The 18,498-nt window shown below is 48.0% G+C and overlaps 7 protein-coding genes across 7 annotated transcripts; 4 read left to right on the top strand and 3 right to left on the bottom strand.

The window, feature by feature from the left end:
• Positions 1-644: 644 nt before the first annotated feature.
• Positions 645-1,580, top strand: BP5553_00257 (uncharacterized protein; the record flags this gene model as incomplete). The annotated part of the gene is made up of 2 exons (XM_032008880.1): positions 645-676; positions 743-1,580. The coding sequence occupies 2 exons, from the start codon at positions 645-647 to the stop codon at positions 1,578-1,580; spliced, it is 870 nt and encodes a 289-aa protein (XP_031872934.1).
• An 849-nt stretch (positions 1,581-2,429) lies between these two features.
• Positions 2,430-3,098, top strand: BP5553_00256 (uncharacterized protein; the record flags this gene model as incomplete). The annotated part of the gene is made up of 1 exon (XM_032008879.1): positions 2,430-3,098. The coding sequence occupies one exon, from the start codon at positions 2,430-2,432 to the stop codon at positions 3,096-3,098; it is 669 nt and encodes a 222-aa protein (XP_031872933.1).
• Positions 3,099-3,313: 215 nt separating this feature from the next.
• On the bottom strand, positions 3,314-4,198 carry BP5553_00255 (uncharacterized protein; the record flags this gene model as incomplete). Its single annotated transcript, XM_032008878.1, has 1 exon — positions 3,314-4,198. One exon carries the CDS (start codon positions 4,196-4,198, stop codon positions 3,314-3,316), a length of 885 nt encoding a protein of 294 aa, XP_031872932.1.
• A 1,499-nt stretch (positions 4,199-5,697) lies between these two features.
• BP5553_00254 (Uncharacterized protein) lies at positions 5,698-7,734 on the bottom strand (the record flags this gene model as incomplete). The annotated part of the gene is made up of 2 exons (XM_032008877.1): positions 5,698-6,878; positions 6,933-7,734. The coding sequence occupies 2 exons, from the start codon at positions 7,732-7,734 to the stop codon at positions 5,698-5,700; spliced, it is 1,983 nt and encodes a 660-aa protein (XP_031872931.1).
• A 2,591-nt stretch (positions 7,735-10,325) lies between these two features.
• BP5553_00253 (putative galactose-proton symport) lies at positions 10,326-11,289 on the top strand (the record flags this gene model as incomplete). Its single annotated transcript, XM_032008876.1, has 2 exons — positions 10,326-10,589; positions 10,720-11,289. The coding sequence occupies 2 exons, from the start codon at positions 10,326-10,328 to the stop codon at positions 11,287-11,289; spliced, it is 834 nt and encodes a 277-aa protein (XP_031872930.1).
• Positions 11,290-11,919: 630 nt separating this feature from the next.
• BP5553_00252 (Uncharacterized protein) lies at positions 11,920-13,773 on the bottom strand (the record flags this gene model as incomplete). The annotated part of the gene is made up of 1 exon (XM_032008875.1): positions 11,920-13,773. The coding sequence occupies one exon, from the start codon at positions 13,771-13,773 to the stop codon at positions 11,920-11,922; it is 1,854 nt and encodes a 617-aa protein (XP_031872929.1).
• Positions 13,774-14,658: 885 nt separating this feature from the next.
• On the top strand, positions 14,659-18,241 carry BP5553_00251 (L-aminoadipate-semialdehyde dehydrogenase; the record flags this gene model as incomplete). Its single annotated transcript, XM_032008874.1, has 2 exons — positions 14,659-17,876; positions 17,944-18,241. 2 exons carry the CDS (start codon positions 14,659-14,661, stop codon positions 18,239-18,241), a joined length of 3,516 nt encoding a protein of 1,171 aa, XP_031872928.1.
• Between the last annotated feature and the right edge of the window lie 257 nt (positions 18,242-18,498).

Here is an 18,498-nt window from a genome sequence, read left to right as displayed (position 1 = left end):
ATTTGGTCGAGATGTTATTGTTAGGCAGTTTTCCGTCTGTTTACTTGCCTAGTGGGAACGAGGATCGAGCCGTTTCAAAATGTCTAATAATAACTTGACTACAGCTTGTATATCATGCCAAGTCATTTTGAGAGATATTGCGTTATCCCAAGCCTTGGTAGAAAGTCAGACGGCTGTGAGTTGCCCAAACTCCTTGGCTGTGCCATTGCTTCGTAGATTATCATCCCCATAGCAACGCCCTACCCGCAGACTCAAATCCAAGCGAGACCGCACTGAGTGGAAGTCAACATTCGATGTTGGAAAGAAGTTTGTCTGAGTTGATTAGGATTTAGGAATGGCTCTCATTGGCTAGCTTTACCACGTTGCATTAAGGTTCCAACTTTCAGCTTTCCTACGGATGAAGGCAAACTAGCCAATGACTTCGCCGCAGAGGATTCGTACCTCTCACCGTCAGCAACCGGGTAAATCGCCAGATTTGGGTTAGATTTTTTAATATGCTTATTGGCTTCTGTCGATCCGTCCTAACATGGCCCTGTTCTTAACAGGGTCTGGATGTCTTCTGTTTTACGGGTAACATCTTGCTCCCCGAAACCTTCGATCTCCCGTTCTTGAACACTGCGAACTAGCAAGTTCTGTCGCTCGATATGGCTAGCAAAACACTCCGAAACACACAGTCGTTAGTATCCAAATACATGAGAGAGATTTGCCTACTTTCCAGTGCCTTGCTAACTTGAAGCAAAAGACTCGATAACCTCGCTGAACCTGCCGCGTCAGTGCCATCACCAACCCTCTCCCTACCACCGGCATACCCACCTCTACCAAGAGCGCCAGGTTGGACTAGATTTGCCATTCCCACGAAGAGCGCATCGCTCTCTTCCGGCTTCCCTTATGACGACCAACTGCAAGAGTTGAAAATATCGCATGACCAATGGACTCAGTTCAGTGGTGAGATCGTTGCAGCCTCAAAGCTCACATTGAAGGAAGACATCGCAGCCTGGACAACAGGAATCACAACCGGAACAGTAAGCAGTGGGCTGCTGCTCGTGTTCGGTCCAGCCGTTGGATACTGGCTGGGGAGGAAAGTCCACCGGGCCGCAATAGAGAAGAAGGTTCAAAAGAACCTTACGGGCGATGGGGATCTACGGTCCATTTTCCTGAAATGGAACGAAACTGAGTTTATCGCGAGGGGATTTCAAGCTTGGCTCGACTTACCGAACAAAGAATGGAGCCGGTTTCGACTTCAAATTGTACCGTGTGAGCCAGCGACTCCTGCCGTGGAGGTATTAGGCCCTCCTCTTGTTCGTCCAACAACAGGTGTTCAAGTGAATGGGGTTCAGACGGCCAGGGGAAGATCAGAAATTTCTAGACGGTCACTGCCACCGTCGGCTGTGCAATCGCCAAGTGTGGTGTCGCCAATTGTCCATTCGCCAAACGGGCAATCACCCAACGGAGAATCATCGAATGGGCAATCCTCGACTGGTGAATCCTCGACTGCGCACCAGTCGCGGTATACAGACACAAAAATCGGAGAAATCAAGCACGAACTGCCCGCTGAGCGAGATGTGGCAGAGTTGGAATGAGTTGGTATCAGTTCACGAGGTGATATATGGACCTTGTTGCGACAGGTACCAATTCGCTTGCCAGGAGAAAGAGCCGACCTGATATTCCCACGTCTGTGGAGTTGCTTGGATGGATTGTGTTCTGTTCGAACTGAGATCAGGACACTAACGAACTCCCTCCAGAAATTGTTTCCCCGGAGTTCAGCTGGAAGCATAGCGAGTCGAGAGCAAATAAATGTGTTAGTTATTGTGCTGGTTTTGGGACTAGCTTTGGAATTTATCGTACTTTTGGTGTGCTAGGAATCGTGCATTTACTTCAGGGGTGTTTTGGGATGGAGTCAACGTGGGGAACTATACCAGATAATGGGTATGTCTTCGATAGTTAGGCTTGGGTATGAAAAGGCCAACTCGAAGTAGTTTGGATAGTAGCTTATACTTCAGACGAGGTTGTTGTAATTGGTATTTGGGGGAAAGAACTAAGGTTCACGAGAGGTAGATAGTATTGTGATAAGGAAAATAACATATATGAGATATTTGTGTTTCTGTGCTTACCTAGATACATATCCATTGTTGCATTGAATAAGGTACGAAGTAGGTAGCTTGAAGTAGGTGTAGAAAAAAGGGAGCGCAATAATTTGCTGCCTCAGGCTTCCAGCCGCCTGCAAGCTAAGAAATAAATTCGCGATATAGCTTCAACACCATTGACATGCTGCCTCCGCCATTCGAACAACTAGATTTGCCCGCCTCTCTCGCAAATTAGCTCATGTTGATGTCGGCTTTTAGACCTACATAATACGCCCACCATTGAACAGCGGCCGGCCATCAACCCCTTATATTTACCACCGCGGCCACTCTCCAATATCCATCACCATGCCTGTCCAACTCCCGACCCATCCTTCTCTCACCCATATTCGCACCTTCAGCCATACCTGCACACTCCTTGCGAAATCCACAAAACAAAGGCTAGCTTTTGAGCATGCCGCCGTTCCACCATACCCCTACAAGCCCTCAGCCATATACAAACAGTCCAATTTTGGTCTGTACGGTCTGCAAAAAATCCGATTCGGCAACCAAGTCTCTGAAAAGAACGAAATCAAAACTCGCAGATACTGGCGCCCGAATGTACATTTCAAACGGTTATGGAGCGAGAGTCTGGACCAGTTCGTGAGGGTCAGGGTCACGACGAGGGTTTTGAGGACCATGGATAAGTCTGGGGGGCTGGATGAATATCTGCTAGGGGACAAGGCGAGGAGAATTAAGGAATTGGGAATGGGAGGGTGGAAACTGCGGTGGAGAATTATGCAGACTGACAAGGTAAAGGAGAGGTTTAGGAAACAGAGGGAGGCGTTAGGGTTACCGCCGATAGATGAAAGCGCTCAGATGAGTTTGGAGGATGCGACAAAGAGAGCGATTGAGGACATGGATGGAGCACTAGGGGAAGGAGAGTTGACTGAGGTGGAGGAGGGTGTAGGAGAGGAATGGGCTAAGTTTATGGAGGAGCAGCCCCAGCCGCCCAAGGAGGACAAGGTGGTTGTATAATATAGCGATAGGCATTAACTGTACAATCAGAGTGTATCAATACCATGTATACAAGTGTTGAGATTCTAACTCATGGTACTAGACGGCGAAGCTTGCGACGTCTATTTCTTGTACCCAAAGAGCTAGCCAAGTGGCTCTTGACGATGTTCATATATTTGTAAGGCGAAGTCCGCTGATTTCTCAATTGTTATCTATCTTGTGGATACAGCTCTGCTTCAGCTTCGAGTGGGGATCTCGACGAACCCAGTGACAAACCGCTTTCGTTTCCAATCCAAGATCTGCTGAAGAATATCGTAATCCATATTCCACCTTTCTACTCCCTCCCTTGCTACTGCTCTCCCAGTCAGCCTCAACTCTCTCGCCAGGGCAATCTCGCGTGTCAGCGTCAAATCAAGACAGATGGGGTACTCCTTAACAGCCATCTCAAGCGCCAGAGCAATATCCTGCCACAAACATCCATGCCCGTACAATCCCATCTTTTCCCAGGTCCCGGCACCACAATCTTTATGCTTACACGCCCATAGCATGAAAAACGCATGTGTCATTTCATGTAACAAGGTGCCTAGATACATGTGCAATCTTTGCCAGCGGAAAGGGGTTTCAGTCTCCCTCCGATATAACGTTATTTCGCTACGCTTCCGTCTATACGGACGAATGCAAATGAAGTTGTTTCGCTTGATATTCCACATTTTGTAGCTCTCATGTTTTCCATTGTATCCTAGATCTTTGGCTTCCTCGGGGGCAAGTATAATATCGCAGCGAGGCGCCAATGAGCCAAAGAAATACATGTCGTCAAATAAGTGAAAGTACAAGACAATCACCTCCTCGTCTGGGACATCTCTCATGTCTTTGCTGAGATCAAATCTCGGCTCGTTCTGGTACTGGAAGATAGAGAGTGCTTGTTTGGAGGTCACATCTTCTCCCCGTAGATTCGAAAATAATATGACGAGTTCGGCAAGATGAATTACATTGTGACGGTTTTGAGTGAAGAGGCTATGAGAACCGAAGTGTCGGTGGATGTTGGACTTCCGGAGTCGTTTGTGGACACAATGTTTTCTTTTATTCATGTTTAATGACAGGAGATAATCGAGTGATAACATTTTGGAACTCGCAATGTTGAGCGAAGAAAGGTAGATAATAATTCTAAGAAGGTGGATGGGGGTTGCTTGCTTAATACTTGAGATGGGCAAACCTGCCCGAAGTAATTTGACGAACTTATTTACCAATTGGAGTGGAAGTGATTGCTATTTTGCTTTTCACTACTATGAGCGAGGCTACGGCTACACCACTGCTACCCACTGAGGGTATACCTCCTTATTTTGACTGGATGGTTTTGGGAGCAATCAGTTTCTAGGTCCACAGCGAGGGTGATTGCTGTTGTACGATACACACCCATTACGTCTTAAACTAACTACTTCTGCAAATCCTAGTGTCTTCATTTGCCCTACAATACGAGGCATCGAAGAGATAATCCAAGTTCGCCCATCCTCTATTAGAGGGTTATGTCATATGAGTGGTTTTTCTGACTTTCCCTACCTCAATAGGAAGAGAGTAAAAATAAGGCGGCAAAGGTTCACTCAGGTTTGCGCTAGACAGACGACAGTTGATTGTATTGGAAATGGTTTTACAACTAAAGTATTATACAACCAATAAGCATATAAACTGATTAGGCTTAAATTCAAGGTATACCCTAGCCAGGACCCGAGTTTAGATCTTCATTAACTCGGCACGCCTCAACGGACGTCCTTGCATCTTTGGCCGCCCAGGAATATCCAACCAAGACATGGTAGCGAGGAACCCCCAATTATCGTTCGAGAGCTGACGATCTAAGTATATGGTCTTGCTAGGAGAATGCTGAAGAGGTTTACAGGGCTTCGTTGGAAAGCACTCGCGTATTAAGCTCAGCCAACAGATTGGCCCCTAATTGGTTCATGGTGAAGGTAGGCAAGGGAGATCCGCTGGCGAACTATCGTATACCCTCGAAGAGGAAGATTATGAGTTGGATGACAATTATAACACCATGTTCCTCATCACCGAGAACGATGCTTTATTAGGCCAGCTTGTCCTTAACTAAGACACAATTTCACGATCCATGGCAAATAATTTATGTCACAATAGACATAGACAGGATAGAGATGCAAAGGTAGCGAGAATATTTACGAATGATATAGGACTCGTACGGTCTTGCCCACGGAGCTAGAAGCCTAACTCTAAAGATTCCAACCGCCTTGCTTAAGGAATTAGTACCATATACCTTTGACGCATGTCAAGGTGCAAATGCCCAAGCTATCCGACTTCGGATGCTAAACATAAATAGAATGGCAAGGAAGTTCCAGGAAGACCAGCCGATGCAAGGAGGAATGATAATGGATGAAAACAACACTGTCTGTCAAGGCTCTGGAAGAATGTCTCCGTGATGGTGTCTAGTCAGGTATAATTAGTTGGATGCAGCAACGAGCAGACTCACATGGAAAGTGCCAAGATGTTGAATGGTCAACAGATCTCAACTTTCAAAAAGCATTCGTCAGCATTAAATAAGGTTAAATACAGTGTGAGGAGGTTGCACCTTTTCTGCCGATTCCGAAACCATGACTCGATTTCATGCCAGCCTGACACCGGCTTGTCTCTGCTTCTTTAACTGCTGTGCAGCCGCACCGCTCATGCCACCCATTTGCGATCCGTCTAGTGTGCTCTGAGCCTCCCTGCGCTTCTCGTCCTCAATTTTCTTCAGTAACTTCTCAGTCTTTTGCTTCCCGCTTCCTTTTCCGTGGAACTGATGTGACAAATGTTTAAAGGCTTCCTTCTGGTTCATGTGCCGGCCAAAGTCATCGACGTACTTCAGCTCCACGTTCGGCTTGTACTCCTTGTTGAAATGGTCGGCCAATTGGCGGGACTCCAGTTGGTCTCGGTATGTGTTTTGAGATCGCGCATAATCCTCCTTCTCTCGAGCAGACATCCGATCCAAGCGACCTGTTGCACGATCTCGTTCTCTTTGAGTTCGAGCCTTCTTCTCGGCATCTGCCTCGCGATGCTGTTTCTCGGCCAAGAACTTCTGTTTTTGTCTAAAGATTGCATTGAGATCTCCGGTGTCTTCCGTTCGGATGATTCCTCTGCCTTTTAGAAGGTTCAAAGTGGAGCCAAGTCCCTTTTCCAGTGTAGCTTCTCGTTCCAGCCCAGTTTCTGTCATGTCCGCGCTGGCAGATGTTTCCCTCTCTAGCCGAGCCTTGCGATCCTCCTCATCTTCAATATCGGCGTATGATCGATCCATATTGACATCCTCGTCAGAGTCATCTTCCATTGTTGTTACTACCTCGGCTGGTTGAGAACTTGGTCTCCGCTTTTGCTCTGGCGCGACGGGTTTCTGCAAGTTCGCTACAAACTCAGATGTCTCATCAATCACTAAACCAGTTGGGGTGTCGTCTATTTCGTTTTCACCGGCAGGTGTAGCAGAAGCTTCTTCTCGCATTTGCTGAACCAGTTCCTCCGGTCTTAGCTTTTGGCGCTTCTTTAGGACGTTTCTTCGCTGAGCAGCGAGCGATGCCTGCAGATCGTCATCATCAACCAGTGACATATCATCATAAGTGCGCTTCTTGGCAGGTTCGGCTGGCTGGTCAATATCCATTCCATTTCCATTATCTGCAGGGCTGCCGGTGGTTTCGATAGGGGGGAATATATCGTCCTCGTCCACAGCCTTTTGACGGGTTGATTTCGCCTTCTTTTTCTTTGGCTTTCTGACTTTCACTTCCGATATATCCATGTAGTCAGACCTGACGTCGTCTTCTGAGGAAGATATTAGTACGTGGAAAAGAGGTTGGGTAGAATGAATAAACTCACTTAAAATATCTAGACTAATGGCTTTGGGCTTGGCCTTTACCGCGGCGCCACGTTCAGCACTTATTTCCGCGATGCTTCCCTTGCCATCAAGGGTAAATCTCTTGGTTTTCTTGCCTTCGATTTCTTCATCATAGTGGGCCAAAATGCTCTTGTCGCCCGACTCGTCGACGTCGTTGGGGTTGTAGACAGGCTTCTTCTTCTTGAGTTCTAGCTTCTCGTGGAGTTTTTCTCGTTCGCGTAAATCTAAGTTCTCGAGTTCGTCGCCCTCCTCCTCATTCTCATCGATAGTCGTGTCTTTGAGAGTCAAAACTTGTTCTTCTCCATCTTCAAACGTTTCCAGCTCATGCCCAACCTTGACACCAGCGAGATCCACTGTAGTATACTGTGCAACGGCCTCAGCATCCGCTAGCTCTTGTTCCCTCCTCCTTGCCTTCTCGATTTCCTTTTGTCTCTTCCTCTGTTTCAGCAACCAGGCCTTCGCATCTAATTCGCCTTCCTCTGCCTCTCCCAGGCCTTTGCCTTCCAGCTTCGAGAACCGCTTGGCAGCATCGCGGGCCTTTTTGATAGCTTCGGCTTTCGCGTCACGTTTCCTTTTCGCCTCCTCTGCTTTCTGTAACGTGCGATAATTGTCGTAGCCTTCGGCTTGGCGACTCTCGAGAGTGCTACCTACGTCGTCGACAGGCGGAGATGCTGATGTTGTGTCGTTCAAGCCGGCGCCGTTGGATCCAGGAACGGGTAATGGCTTCATGCCAAGAGACACCCGCAGCCTGTTGGTCTCTTCGATGGAAATTGCGTCTGTCATTGCGAAGTTGTTTGTTAAAAGTCAAGAGACGGAGCTGGAGGTTGGAATTTCAAGTACAAAGCCGCGACTTGAGAACCTGAAATGGAGCGAGGCGCACCTGCGCCGACGCTAGCGGGGTGGATGACTAAGCGATAACCTTCGACGGTACCCAGGTATCTCATTAAAATACTTGTTTGCCTCCACGTCTCCTCTGACACCCAATCCATCTAATAGACGTCCGCTATTTCCAGATTTGCAGCACACCAACCCTATCAGGTTTATCATGCTATCGGCCTTGGAATTTACTAGTTGAACCCACCCTTTCTATTCTTGCCTAATGTGTCTTGTGCTGAATTCGAGGAAAGGCACCTCCGAGCCTTGGCAACATCGTCTTCACCACTAGTTCTAAAGTCTGCTCGAGTATTATGACTATTAAACTCAGGCAAACAAGGGGAACGACTGCAACGGTCAATATGCGCAAAGCTGCCGCAGTGCCGCCGTCCACAGTAAATGTCCTTAGTCGGACATTCGTCCTCATCCTCTATCACACAAATATTTGGGGTCGCCAACGTTGCCCATCAGGTGCATCATAGTGATTCCACCCATCACATGCTAGCGAAGCAGACTAGCGGTCAGTAATTGATCTGGCAAAATATTGACGGCAGATCTGTTAACTGTGCCGTTAAGTAACGACTGCTATGTCATGTATTCTAAGTTTGGATGGCAGCACCTTCCCAGAAAATGCAAATTAGATGTACACAATCAAGATGGACAACTTCTATTTCTTTCATCCCTCAATTTCTCTTCTACTTGGCTTCGCCACTTTCAAGCGCTCCTAATCCATCATGTACTTCGTCCTTCATTTTATCGCCTCTAGTAGTTTTGCTTTGCAGATTATTTTGTTTCTATTTGATCTAAATGGGCTGTAGTAGGACTTTGCGGGGTAGGCAAATCGCTCTGTAGACTCATTTATAGCTACCGGGAGTCCTATTGCGTTGGGGGCGTGTGGTTGGATATTGGAACAGCTGGAGCTTGCGTACCAGGTGCCCATTCTGGCATTCTCGCTACCAGCCCTCAAACGCTCAACCCTGAGTATAAGCAGGTTTCTCTATAAATTCAGTTGCGGCCAACTACTAATAACATCTAACTTGGAAGACTGGTATACCTCGATACACTATTCTGCTCCTGTATTCAAATGTGTCATCGGCCGTTTCGTCGACAGCTTTTCCGCCCTTACCGACCCATATCGGAAACTATATCAGCTCGCAAGTTTATATCCAGACCGTCCCGAATCCCCCCGGAAATTTATCAGGTGGTGCTAGTCTTGGAGAGCCAAAGTTTCACGTGAACGAAAGTCCTATCACTTAGCCCCGGGGGCAGCCTCAAAGAGATGGCTGCCCCGACTTTTGTGATATCGCCGTTGTTACATATGCAAAATGGTTAATCAACACTGGATACAATACGACAGCAGGCTCGCTGACCTGACCCATCATTCAAAATGGTCTGAGCTATATAGCGCAGTATTGATAAGCGATTTGTTTTCACTGGAACTTGCATCTTTTTGACGTCGCTATATGTACTAGCCATTAATTTCTCTCTAGGGATAACTTCGTGGGTCGAGCTTTTTTCACTATTGCTGCCCAGTATCGACCACTTGTCGAAGGCATGCTTTGGCAGCGTTCCCAGGGTTCAACCTTAGTTGGTGGCAACACGCCCCCCGCTTTAGCCTTCAACCTTAATGAGATGAGGGGCGATGCCTAGAGCGCTATACTATATGCAAGGTAGATTGGGGTTTCCCGAGCTACTACCCCTTAATTATCCCTTACTACTCGCTCCGACGGCTTCGGTGAGTTAATAATAATAAGCTTCAACCATCACATCCGCAAATTGAGACGCACGTGCGCAACTAATAGCCGGTGTTTTGTTTAGGTAGCGCGAAAATCCACGGTTAACTAATAGAGAGGCCCTATGATGATTAGGAGGCATATTTATTAGATAGTACTTCGGTCCCAAGGTGGGAATAGATTTAATACTGCTTAATTCGCCCCAAAAACAAGCATTTAGCAGCCTGGATGGGTGGGTTGATTCAATGCTAATTGTGTCGTTCCTAGCAAAGTGGGTGTGGAGGGGCAATTATCCGAAAACAACACTTGCCCCTCCATCCGCAACCGAGGTCTTTCGCCTTTCTCTTACTATTAGTTGTATCAGAACTATAAAAGCGGGTTCCTACATCATCGTCGGTGCACATGACGCAGATTGTATATGTACTTCCCGAGGTTTCCTTCGCTCCGAGAGTCCACGTTCTAGTTCTAGCATGAGGCATGAGGCTAAAACTCAGCTGATTCCCATATTTTCTCAACTTGATTCTCCCATCGTGAAGCTTCATTGCAGCTTGTAAAACCGATCCCATAGATCCAATTGACTACACTACGACCGTCTTGACCCAAACCGAAACCCAACCCCGTTCTTCCCTTCCTCTCCATTCCTTTCACGCCACAACCAAAAGCCAGAGCAACAATTCTGTCCACCCTCCGAGTGCACCAAAGAAAAACGTAGAAGACTACTACATACCTCAAATTCAAGCGCCAAGCTCCAACAAAACTCAATCAAAAATGCCACCACTCACCCCACACTGGCAACAGCCCTCGCACTCCGACGTCCAAAAGGTGCTTTATGCCGCCGAGAAAGATTCGTTCACTACGAAATCCATTTCCACAGTCGACCTCCCACCGAACGCCGTCTTTGCCAAGCTTGCCTTCCCACCGTGTACGCTTGCAGAGAAGGCAACATATGCTACAGTGCAGATTGGACGGGACCAGCATATGAATCTGAATAGTGACTTGGTGTATATCAATCATGGTTGCGTGCCCAGTGTCGTTAGTCCTCTTTCCTCTCTATACCCATCCTCTCTTCCAAAATAAACACAAAGGAAAATAGACCTGAATAAACTATAATAAGGGAGCAAGGGACTGACAAACAACCCTGCCTCCCGTTCTCTAGAAATAGATCTTCGATACCTCATCCCTCAATGTCATCGTTGGCCCAAAGGGCCTCAAAGCAGGCGATGAATTGACATTCTTCTACCCAAGCACGGAGTGGGACATGGCGCAGGGATTTGATTGTTTCTGTGGCGCGGACACATGTCGCGGATTTATCGCCGGAGCGAAAAATATGAAAAAGGAGCAGCTGGAAGGATTATGGCTGAATGATCATATAAAGAGATTGCTTGAAGAAAAGAAGGCGCAGGCGCAGGGAAAGAATGGCCAGAACCTCGGGAATGGGACTACAACGAATGGAAAGGTGGTACGGGATGAGGATGCTGAGGATCTGGTCGCGCAGGTTCTTCGACAATCCCTTCGCCAGGCAGAGCTCGCGTTGCAAGCTGCTCAAAAGGGGTTGGATACGTACTTGTCCCACCGGGCTACTTCTAGTAATGGAGTCGCCAAAGGAAATGGAGTGGTTGCTACCCAAGCAAGCGCCGAGACTCTTGGTCGACGAGGAGGAGAACAGAGAAGAGGCGTCACGAATAGAGAATTGAGCGGCGAGATGGGCGGCGATACGAAGGTCGCCATCTGATTGGGGGGAGGAGGGGGTCGTGAATCGGAGGGTTTCTGTTTTACTCTACTCGAGTAACTGCTTCATTCCTATACCTCTTAGCCCCTTTCTTACCTTTTTTCTTTCCTTGTTTTCAAGCTTTCTCGCTGTGGTTAGTTTGATGCATACCTTAAAACGGATGAAAAAATAGGAGGGGCATTTCAACATCCCCATGGAAAATATTTAGCTAGTTTTTATTGTTGTTACACTTGTTTTTGGCCTCTCGATGGGTTTCAACACCTGAATGAAATGCCCGTTACGACCTTTGAACTCTCTTTTTGATCTTACCCGGAAGAGTTGGATTTCAATATCCTATTAGCATTTACCTTTTGGGGAATATTCCCTAGGACCGAAGAGGGAAGCGTATCTGATCATCTCATAGAACCACTAACCTCTTATCACACATACACTTTGTTGTCCAAGAACCTGGCTAAGAGTTCATGTCTTTAAAATCTATTATTACAGTCGCCCTACAGTTACATTCAAGACCCAAAAGCCAGACAATGAGACCCATCTATAACTCCAATGCCAAACCCAAATATATATATTTCCCTCGATGCCAGGAGGAGAGATGATGCTGTGAGAGAAAAGGCCGACCTTTTGTTTTCCCACTCAGTCATCAAACCACCTCCCCCACCCCGAGCTCTTCCCCCTTTCAGCGCCCGCGCCTCCCACATAGTGCTTCTCCTCTTCCTCCCACTTCAACCGCTCTACACGGGACCTTGCCAAGAACGCTCGGGCGAATCTCCAAGCCTCCGTATCAGCCAAATTCCACGCCTCAATCGCACCCCGAAGCTTTTCTTCGGCAGGCGTTCTGGCTTGTCCAAAGTCCTTTGCACGTTTCAGAAGTTCCCGCTCTTTCTTCACATCATCTGGATTAGCTACCGGTCCATTCTTTGGGTCGGGTTTAGGCTGGGGTCTTCGCTCGGGGCCGGGGACAGGAGTCTCCGATTTGCCAGTGTCCGTGGCATTCCGAGGGATGGTGAAGCCGAAACGCCAATCCAGATCTTGTGGGACCTCCTTCTCCGCCGTCAACCAGAGGGTATGGAAAGTTCCATGTTCACTTGCAACTGCTTCTTTGAATTTTATAATACGCGGAGCGGATGATACTCCGGTTCCTGAGACCTCTTTTGTGAGTGCTGTGATCCACGGATCGCGCGACGATTCTCGTCGGATCCAAGGTACGTCGATATTATCGCGGAATGAACTTAGAACTGCCATGGTGAACGGATGTGGAACAGTGCCGATCGTATAGAGTTCCGAGGTATTCCTATATGTTGGGGGTGTAGAGATTTTCAGCGGGGTAGAGGCCATGCATGGGCTACATTTTGGGCGGTTCGGAGGGCAAGACGATGGCATTGGTGACTCGGGGCATTGGGCTAGGAACTCTGCCAATGTGAATGCCGGCTCGATAGCTGCGGACATGTGGTCAGGTTCCGGCTTAAGTACGGCAATACCTTTGGAAAACCTATTCCGCCAGGTGCCATGTAGATGGGAGATAATGAGTTTGTTTAGGATCTCTAGCCCATTTGCGCCCTTCGATATAGCTTCGTCAATCTTTGGGTATTTGTTTTTCACCACAACCGGGTCGTAGTAGGCGACAGATTCGTGGTGAGGATCGACCTGAAAGGTTTCTTTAGGGACAGTGCTAATGAAGTCTTTCGCAGTCTTCAGCTCTGGGTTGTCCAGGGCGGTCTTCACGGCCGCGGTAATCTCGGCCTTGGATCCAACAAATATACCGTGACCCAGATTTTCGAACCTTGTCAATTTGGGGTATTTCCCTCGGCGCAGGAAGGATAGCAGATGATCCTCCTGGGCACCCATCGGAAATACAAGGTAGTTACAAAGTATTCCAGTTCCCATATTCTCCCACGCAAGCCATCTCGATAGCTCGACCTTCAGGGTGCTATCCAGCTCTAACGTCTGCAGCTCTGCATACAATGGATTGTTCAGGGCTTCGGCGGGGCTGAGGATGATAGGTTGAAACCCTTGTGCCCACCAAGCCCGCCTCCAGGTAAGGAGAAGAGCGTTATCAGCAGCCTTTAGGTCCGCGGCCTTTTTCTGTGTGTGGTCGTAGTAGGTATAAATCGGAGGCCGTTCGTTGAGAGGTGGGAGGAGTGAGCGATTTTCATCCAGGGTAACGGAAGACGAAAAAGGACTCAGCCAGTTCCAATTGCTATACCACTTTGAGTCGCCACTCGTGGTATTCTTTAGCACTGGGGGTGGGTGTGCCGCTACTCGGAAGGGGGAGAGGATGCTCGGTGATGAGAAGGTCTTGGGAAGCTTCGGAAGGGAGATTTTGTGGTCTGTGAACCTGCCCAGTGATGGGCCTGAGGGTATCGAATTCGGCAGCGTGAATACGAGCGTGATGACTGCGAACAGAGCGATGGAGCCTAGGAGGACTGCTATCCTTCGTGGTGGCATTGCAGGCACCGGCCAGCCGAAGAAAATTCGCTGGACTGGCATTTTGGATAGGTTCGACGACGATTAGATCGGTGGCAAGTCAGCGACGGCCTTGAGCAGGGCGTCAATTTGATGGCATCAATATTTTGGCGAGTGCACAACTCTACTCGAAGGGGGCCGCGTGCAGGGCTTGGAGAAAGCTCGAAGTAGATATTATCGTTCTTGTATTGTACTTGTGGCCCAAAATGTCTTTCCCATCAGAGTAACGAATGTGGGCGACGCCGAGGAAGAAGAGGGAAAGAAATAACGAAGAGGGGTCCCAGAACCGTCGACCATAGAATGAAAAACACAACGAGGTACCTAGTACAAGGCGAGGACAACGTCGTTCAGTATAAACTCGACACGCCAGTTCTGACGATGTTCGCGATTACAAGGATACCTATCCTATTGAGGTCGATCAAGTACCGCAAAGTCACGTGGATTACCCCTGATGGATCATGTGATTGTCCGATGACGGCACAACAATTTTCCAACGTCCAAGGCTGAACTAATAGAAAATATATTGTCCATACTCGAAGGTCATTGAACCAGCAGGTACTAATCCTGCGAAACACAACGGCAGCTGTCTTAGGATATACTTTATAGTTTTCCAGCATCATATATATTCTATATTTCATACTATCACAGTATTGGCACAATACCAATACTCGTACGAGGTATAGCCCAATTGGACAAGGATTTTCGCATTCGTTTATAGTGCAGTGAACCTCGTTCGTCGAGTCATACACAATCCTCCACTTTCAATCCCTACGATCATAGTTTCAACGTCTTCAATATCCTCAATTTTCTAATATCATATCAATCCGGTGGTCCAGAGAAGAGCAACCTTACTCGTACTCAATATTGCTCCATCCTTTCCTTGGCCTCAACCTCCACCAAACTGTCACCATGGCTTCGACAAAGCCTGACCTTCCTGATCCCACTGCTGATCTTCACTGGTCTGCATTCCGTGGAGCTATCCAAGATATATTTGCAGCAAATGCTGAAGCCCATCCCGATAGACTATGTGTGGTCGAGCCAGCGTCTGCATCATCACCAAGACGAGAGTTCACTTACCGCCAAATCAATGAGGCTTCGAATATCTTGGCTCACCACTTGGTGCAGTCCGGTATTCAACGGGGAGAAGTTGTCATGTCTTATAGTTATCGAGGGGTAGACCTAGTGGTTACAGTCATGGGGATCCTGAAGGCTGGAGCTACATTTTCCGTCATCGATCCCTCTTATCCACCTGACCGCCAAAATATCTATCTAGATGTTGCACGACCACGAGCTCTGGTTATTATTGACAAAGCAACAACAGAAGCTGGCGAACTTACGGAGAAAGTCCGAACTTTCATCAAGGAGAATCTTGACTTGCGGACTGAGGTTCCTGGGCTGGAACTCAAAGACGACGGCACCCTTGTGGGTGGTTGCATCAATGGGAAAGATGTCTTCGAAGAGCAGGCATCGTTGAAGAGCAAAGGCCCCGGCATCGTTGTTGGGCCTGATTCAGTGCCAACTCTCTCTTTTACATCAGGATCCGAAGGACGCCCAAAAGGCGTTCGCGGTCGACATTTTTCACTTGCTTATTACTTCGACTGGATGGCTGAGAGATTCCACCTAACGAAGGATGACAAATTTACAATGCTGAGTGGAATCGCACATGATCCTATTCAACGAGACATCTTTACACCTCTTTTCTTAGGTGCACAGCTTCTAGTCCCCGCCAAGGACGATATCCAGCATGAGAGATTGGCTGAATGGATGCGAGAGCATGGCGCCACCGTAACTCACTTGACACCTGCTATGGGCCAGATCCTGGTAGGTGGTGCCAGTGCCGAATTCCCAAAGCTACATCATGCATTCTTTGTGGGAGACATCCTCATCAAAAGAGACTGCAAATCGTTGCAAAGATTGGCACCCAATGTCTACATAAACAATATGTATGGTACCACGGAGAGCCAGAGGGCAGTTAGTTATTATGAGATCCCTAGCCGCGCTTCAGATCCAGAGTGCCTGGAAAAGATGGGCAACATTATTCCTGCTGGTAAAGGAATGAAGGATGTACAACTGTTGATTGTTAACCGAGAAAACCGGAATCACATATGCGATGTTGGTGAGATTGGGGAGATCTACATCAGAGCCGCTGGCCTGGCCGAAGGGTACCTTGGAAATGATGAGCTCACAAAGACCAAATTCGTTGATAGCTGGTTCGTGGATAATTCTAAATGGGTCGAGGAAGACAAGAAAATTGCCAAGTCGATAGCCGAAGAGCCATGGAGAGAGTTTTACAAGGGCCCAAGAGATCGCATGTATAGATCCGGAGACCTGGGACGATATACCCCAACCGGGGACGTTGAATGTGTTGGTCGCGCAGATGACCAAGTGAAAATCCGCGGGTTCAGAATCGAACTTGGTGAGATTGACAAATACCTTTCCGACCATGAGATGGTATTGGATAATGTTACTCTCGTACGGAGGAACAAAGACGAAGAACAGACATTGGTCAGCTACATTGTCCCCGATATGCAGAAGTGGGCGACTTGGTTAGAGTTGAATGGTTTGAAAGATGACACCTCGGACGGTGATGGCATCCAAGGTCGACTGCGTCGGTTCTGGCCTCTTGGAGAAGATGTCAAGCGATATTTGAAGACAAAGCTTCCATCATACGCCATTCCCGAAGTCATAATCCCACTCGAGAAATTCCCACTGAATCCCAACGGCAAGAAAGACAAACCTGCACTCCCTTTCCCAGATGCAGCACAGCTTGCAGCAGCACGTCCTGCTTCCGACTTCTCTGAATTATCCGCCACCGAGAAGGAAGTTGCAAGTATCTGGGGCTCTTTGATATCAACAATTGATGAGAGAGCCATTGGTCCGGACGACTCATTCTTTGATATTGGAGGCCACAGTATCCTGGCACAGCAAATGCTTTTCAAGGCGAACCGAAAATGGCCCAAGATCCATATAAATATGAGCGTCATTTTCCAAAACCCAACCCTCAAGAGCTTTGCTGCTCAAGTTGACAGGCGAAGCTCGTCTACCGATGCGGCAGCAAATGGCCAAATAGATACCGTCGAGGACTATGCTGCAGATGCTAAAGCGCTCCTGGCAAACCTACCAGCAAGCTTCCCATCTGTGGATTCCGCGATTGAACCCACTACACAAATCACAGTCTTCCTCACAGGGGCTACAGGATTCCTAGGATCGTACCTTCTTCGAGACCTCCTAACCCGAAGTTCACCACCGATTAAAGTCATTGCCCACGTCAGGGCAGTAGACCCTTCCACAGCACTCAATCGGGTTGTACAAACATGTCAGGCGTACGGGGTCTGGGATCCCGCCTGGGCCTCTCGAATTACCTGCGTGACTGGTAACCTGGGTGAACCCCGGATGGGACTCTCGGAAACCACTTGGAATAAACTCGCTCAAGAAGTCAACGTCGTAATCCACAATGGTGCTCTTGTTCACTGGGTTTATCCATACTCCAATCTTAAACCTGCTAACGTCCAAGGAACACTTGATATTCTCGCTCTATGTGCAACGGGAATGCCAAAACAGTTGTCATTTGTATCATCCACCTCAGTGCTTGACACTCCATACTTTGTTAAACTTTCACAAGAGTCTGTAGCCAAAGGTGGCTGCGGTGTGTCAGAGGACGATGATCTATCCGGAAGCGCCACTGGGCTTGGGACGGGATATGGCCAGTCCAAATGGGTAGCCGAATATCTCGTCCGAGCAGCGGGTGCCCGAGGTCTCCGTGGCACAATTGTTCGACCTGGCTATGTTACCGGGGACAAGGCTACTGGGATTACCAACACCGACGACTTTCTGATCCGTATGGCAAAGGGCTGCGTACAGCTTGGATGCCGACCCAAAATCGAAAACACAGTCAACGCAACTCCTGTCAACCACGTTGCGAGAGTGGTTGTTGCATCCGCTTTGAGCCCACCAAAGACACCTCTTGGAGTATCGCAAGTCACGAGCCACCCTCGATTGACCTTTAGCCAATATTTGTCGACTTTACAGACATACGGATATGATGTTCCGGAGGTAGACTATTCCGTGTGGAAGAAGAAGCTGGAGGATTATGCCACCGCTGATGACGGGAGGGAGCAGCATGCCTTGTACGTCACCCTCTAACACCAACTCCGCCCTCTAAGAGTAAGTTGTCAGCTAACAGAACCTCCTCAGAATGCCACTCTACCACTTCGCTACAACCGATCTTCCTGCGGATACAATCGCACCAGAAATGTGCGATATCAACGCCGCCAAGGCTCTTAAATCCGACGCGAAGTTCACTGATGAAGACTTATCCTCCGGAGGCTTCGTTGATGCGGAAATCTTGGGCAAATATCTTGCGTATCTGTCTGGAATTGGATTCTTGCAAGCACCAAACGGAAAGGGGGAGAGGGCTTTGCCGGATGTGAGGATTAGTCCTGAACAGAAGGCTGCGCTGCTGAGCGTTGGAGGGAGGGGAGCGTTAGTTTAAGGTTACACCGGGTTGGGATAGATGATAAAAGACATTTTCATGATGATTGAACTACTTAGAATTTTATGTATGTTTTATTGGTTAGAAAAAAACAAGACACGGAGATGTATCGCACATTTGAGATCCACTTTACACGAACAGCTAGATCTCAGTAACATACTTGTCCGCATGAATTCAAAATACAGCACAGCCTCGATTTAGCAATGCTCTACATAAGAATACCTCAGCTGCAAGAATCATTGGAGACTATGGTTCTT

The sequence above is a fragment of the Venustampulla echinocandica genome (assembly GCF_003357145.1).
Source record: "Venustampulla echinocandica strain BP 5553 chromosome Unknown scaffold_0, whole genome shotgun sequence".
In the NCBI taxonomy this organism is placed as follows: domain Eukaryota; kingdom Fungi; phylum Ascomycota; class Leotiomycetes; order Helotiales; family Pleuroascaceae; genus Venustampulla; species Venustampulla echinocandica.
Note: the sequence above shows the minus strand (reverse complement) of the source record. Positions and strands in the feature narration are given on the sequence as shown.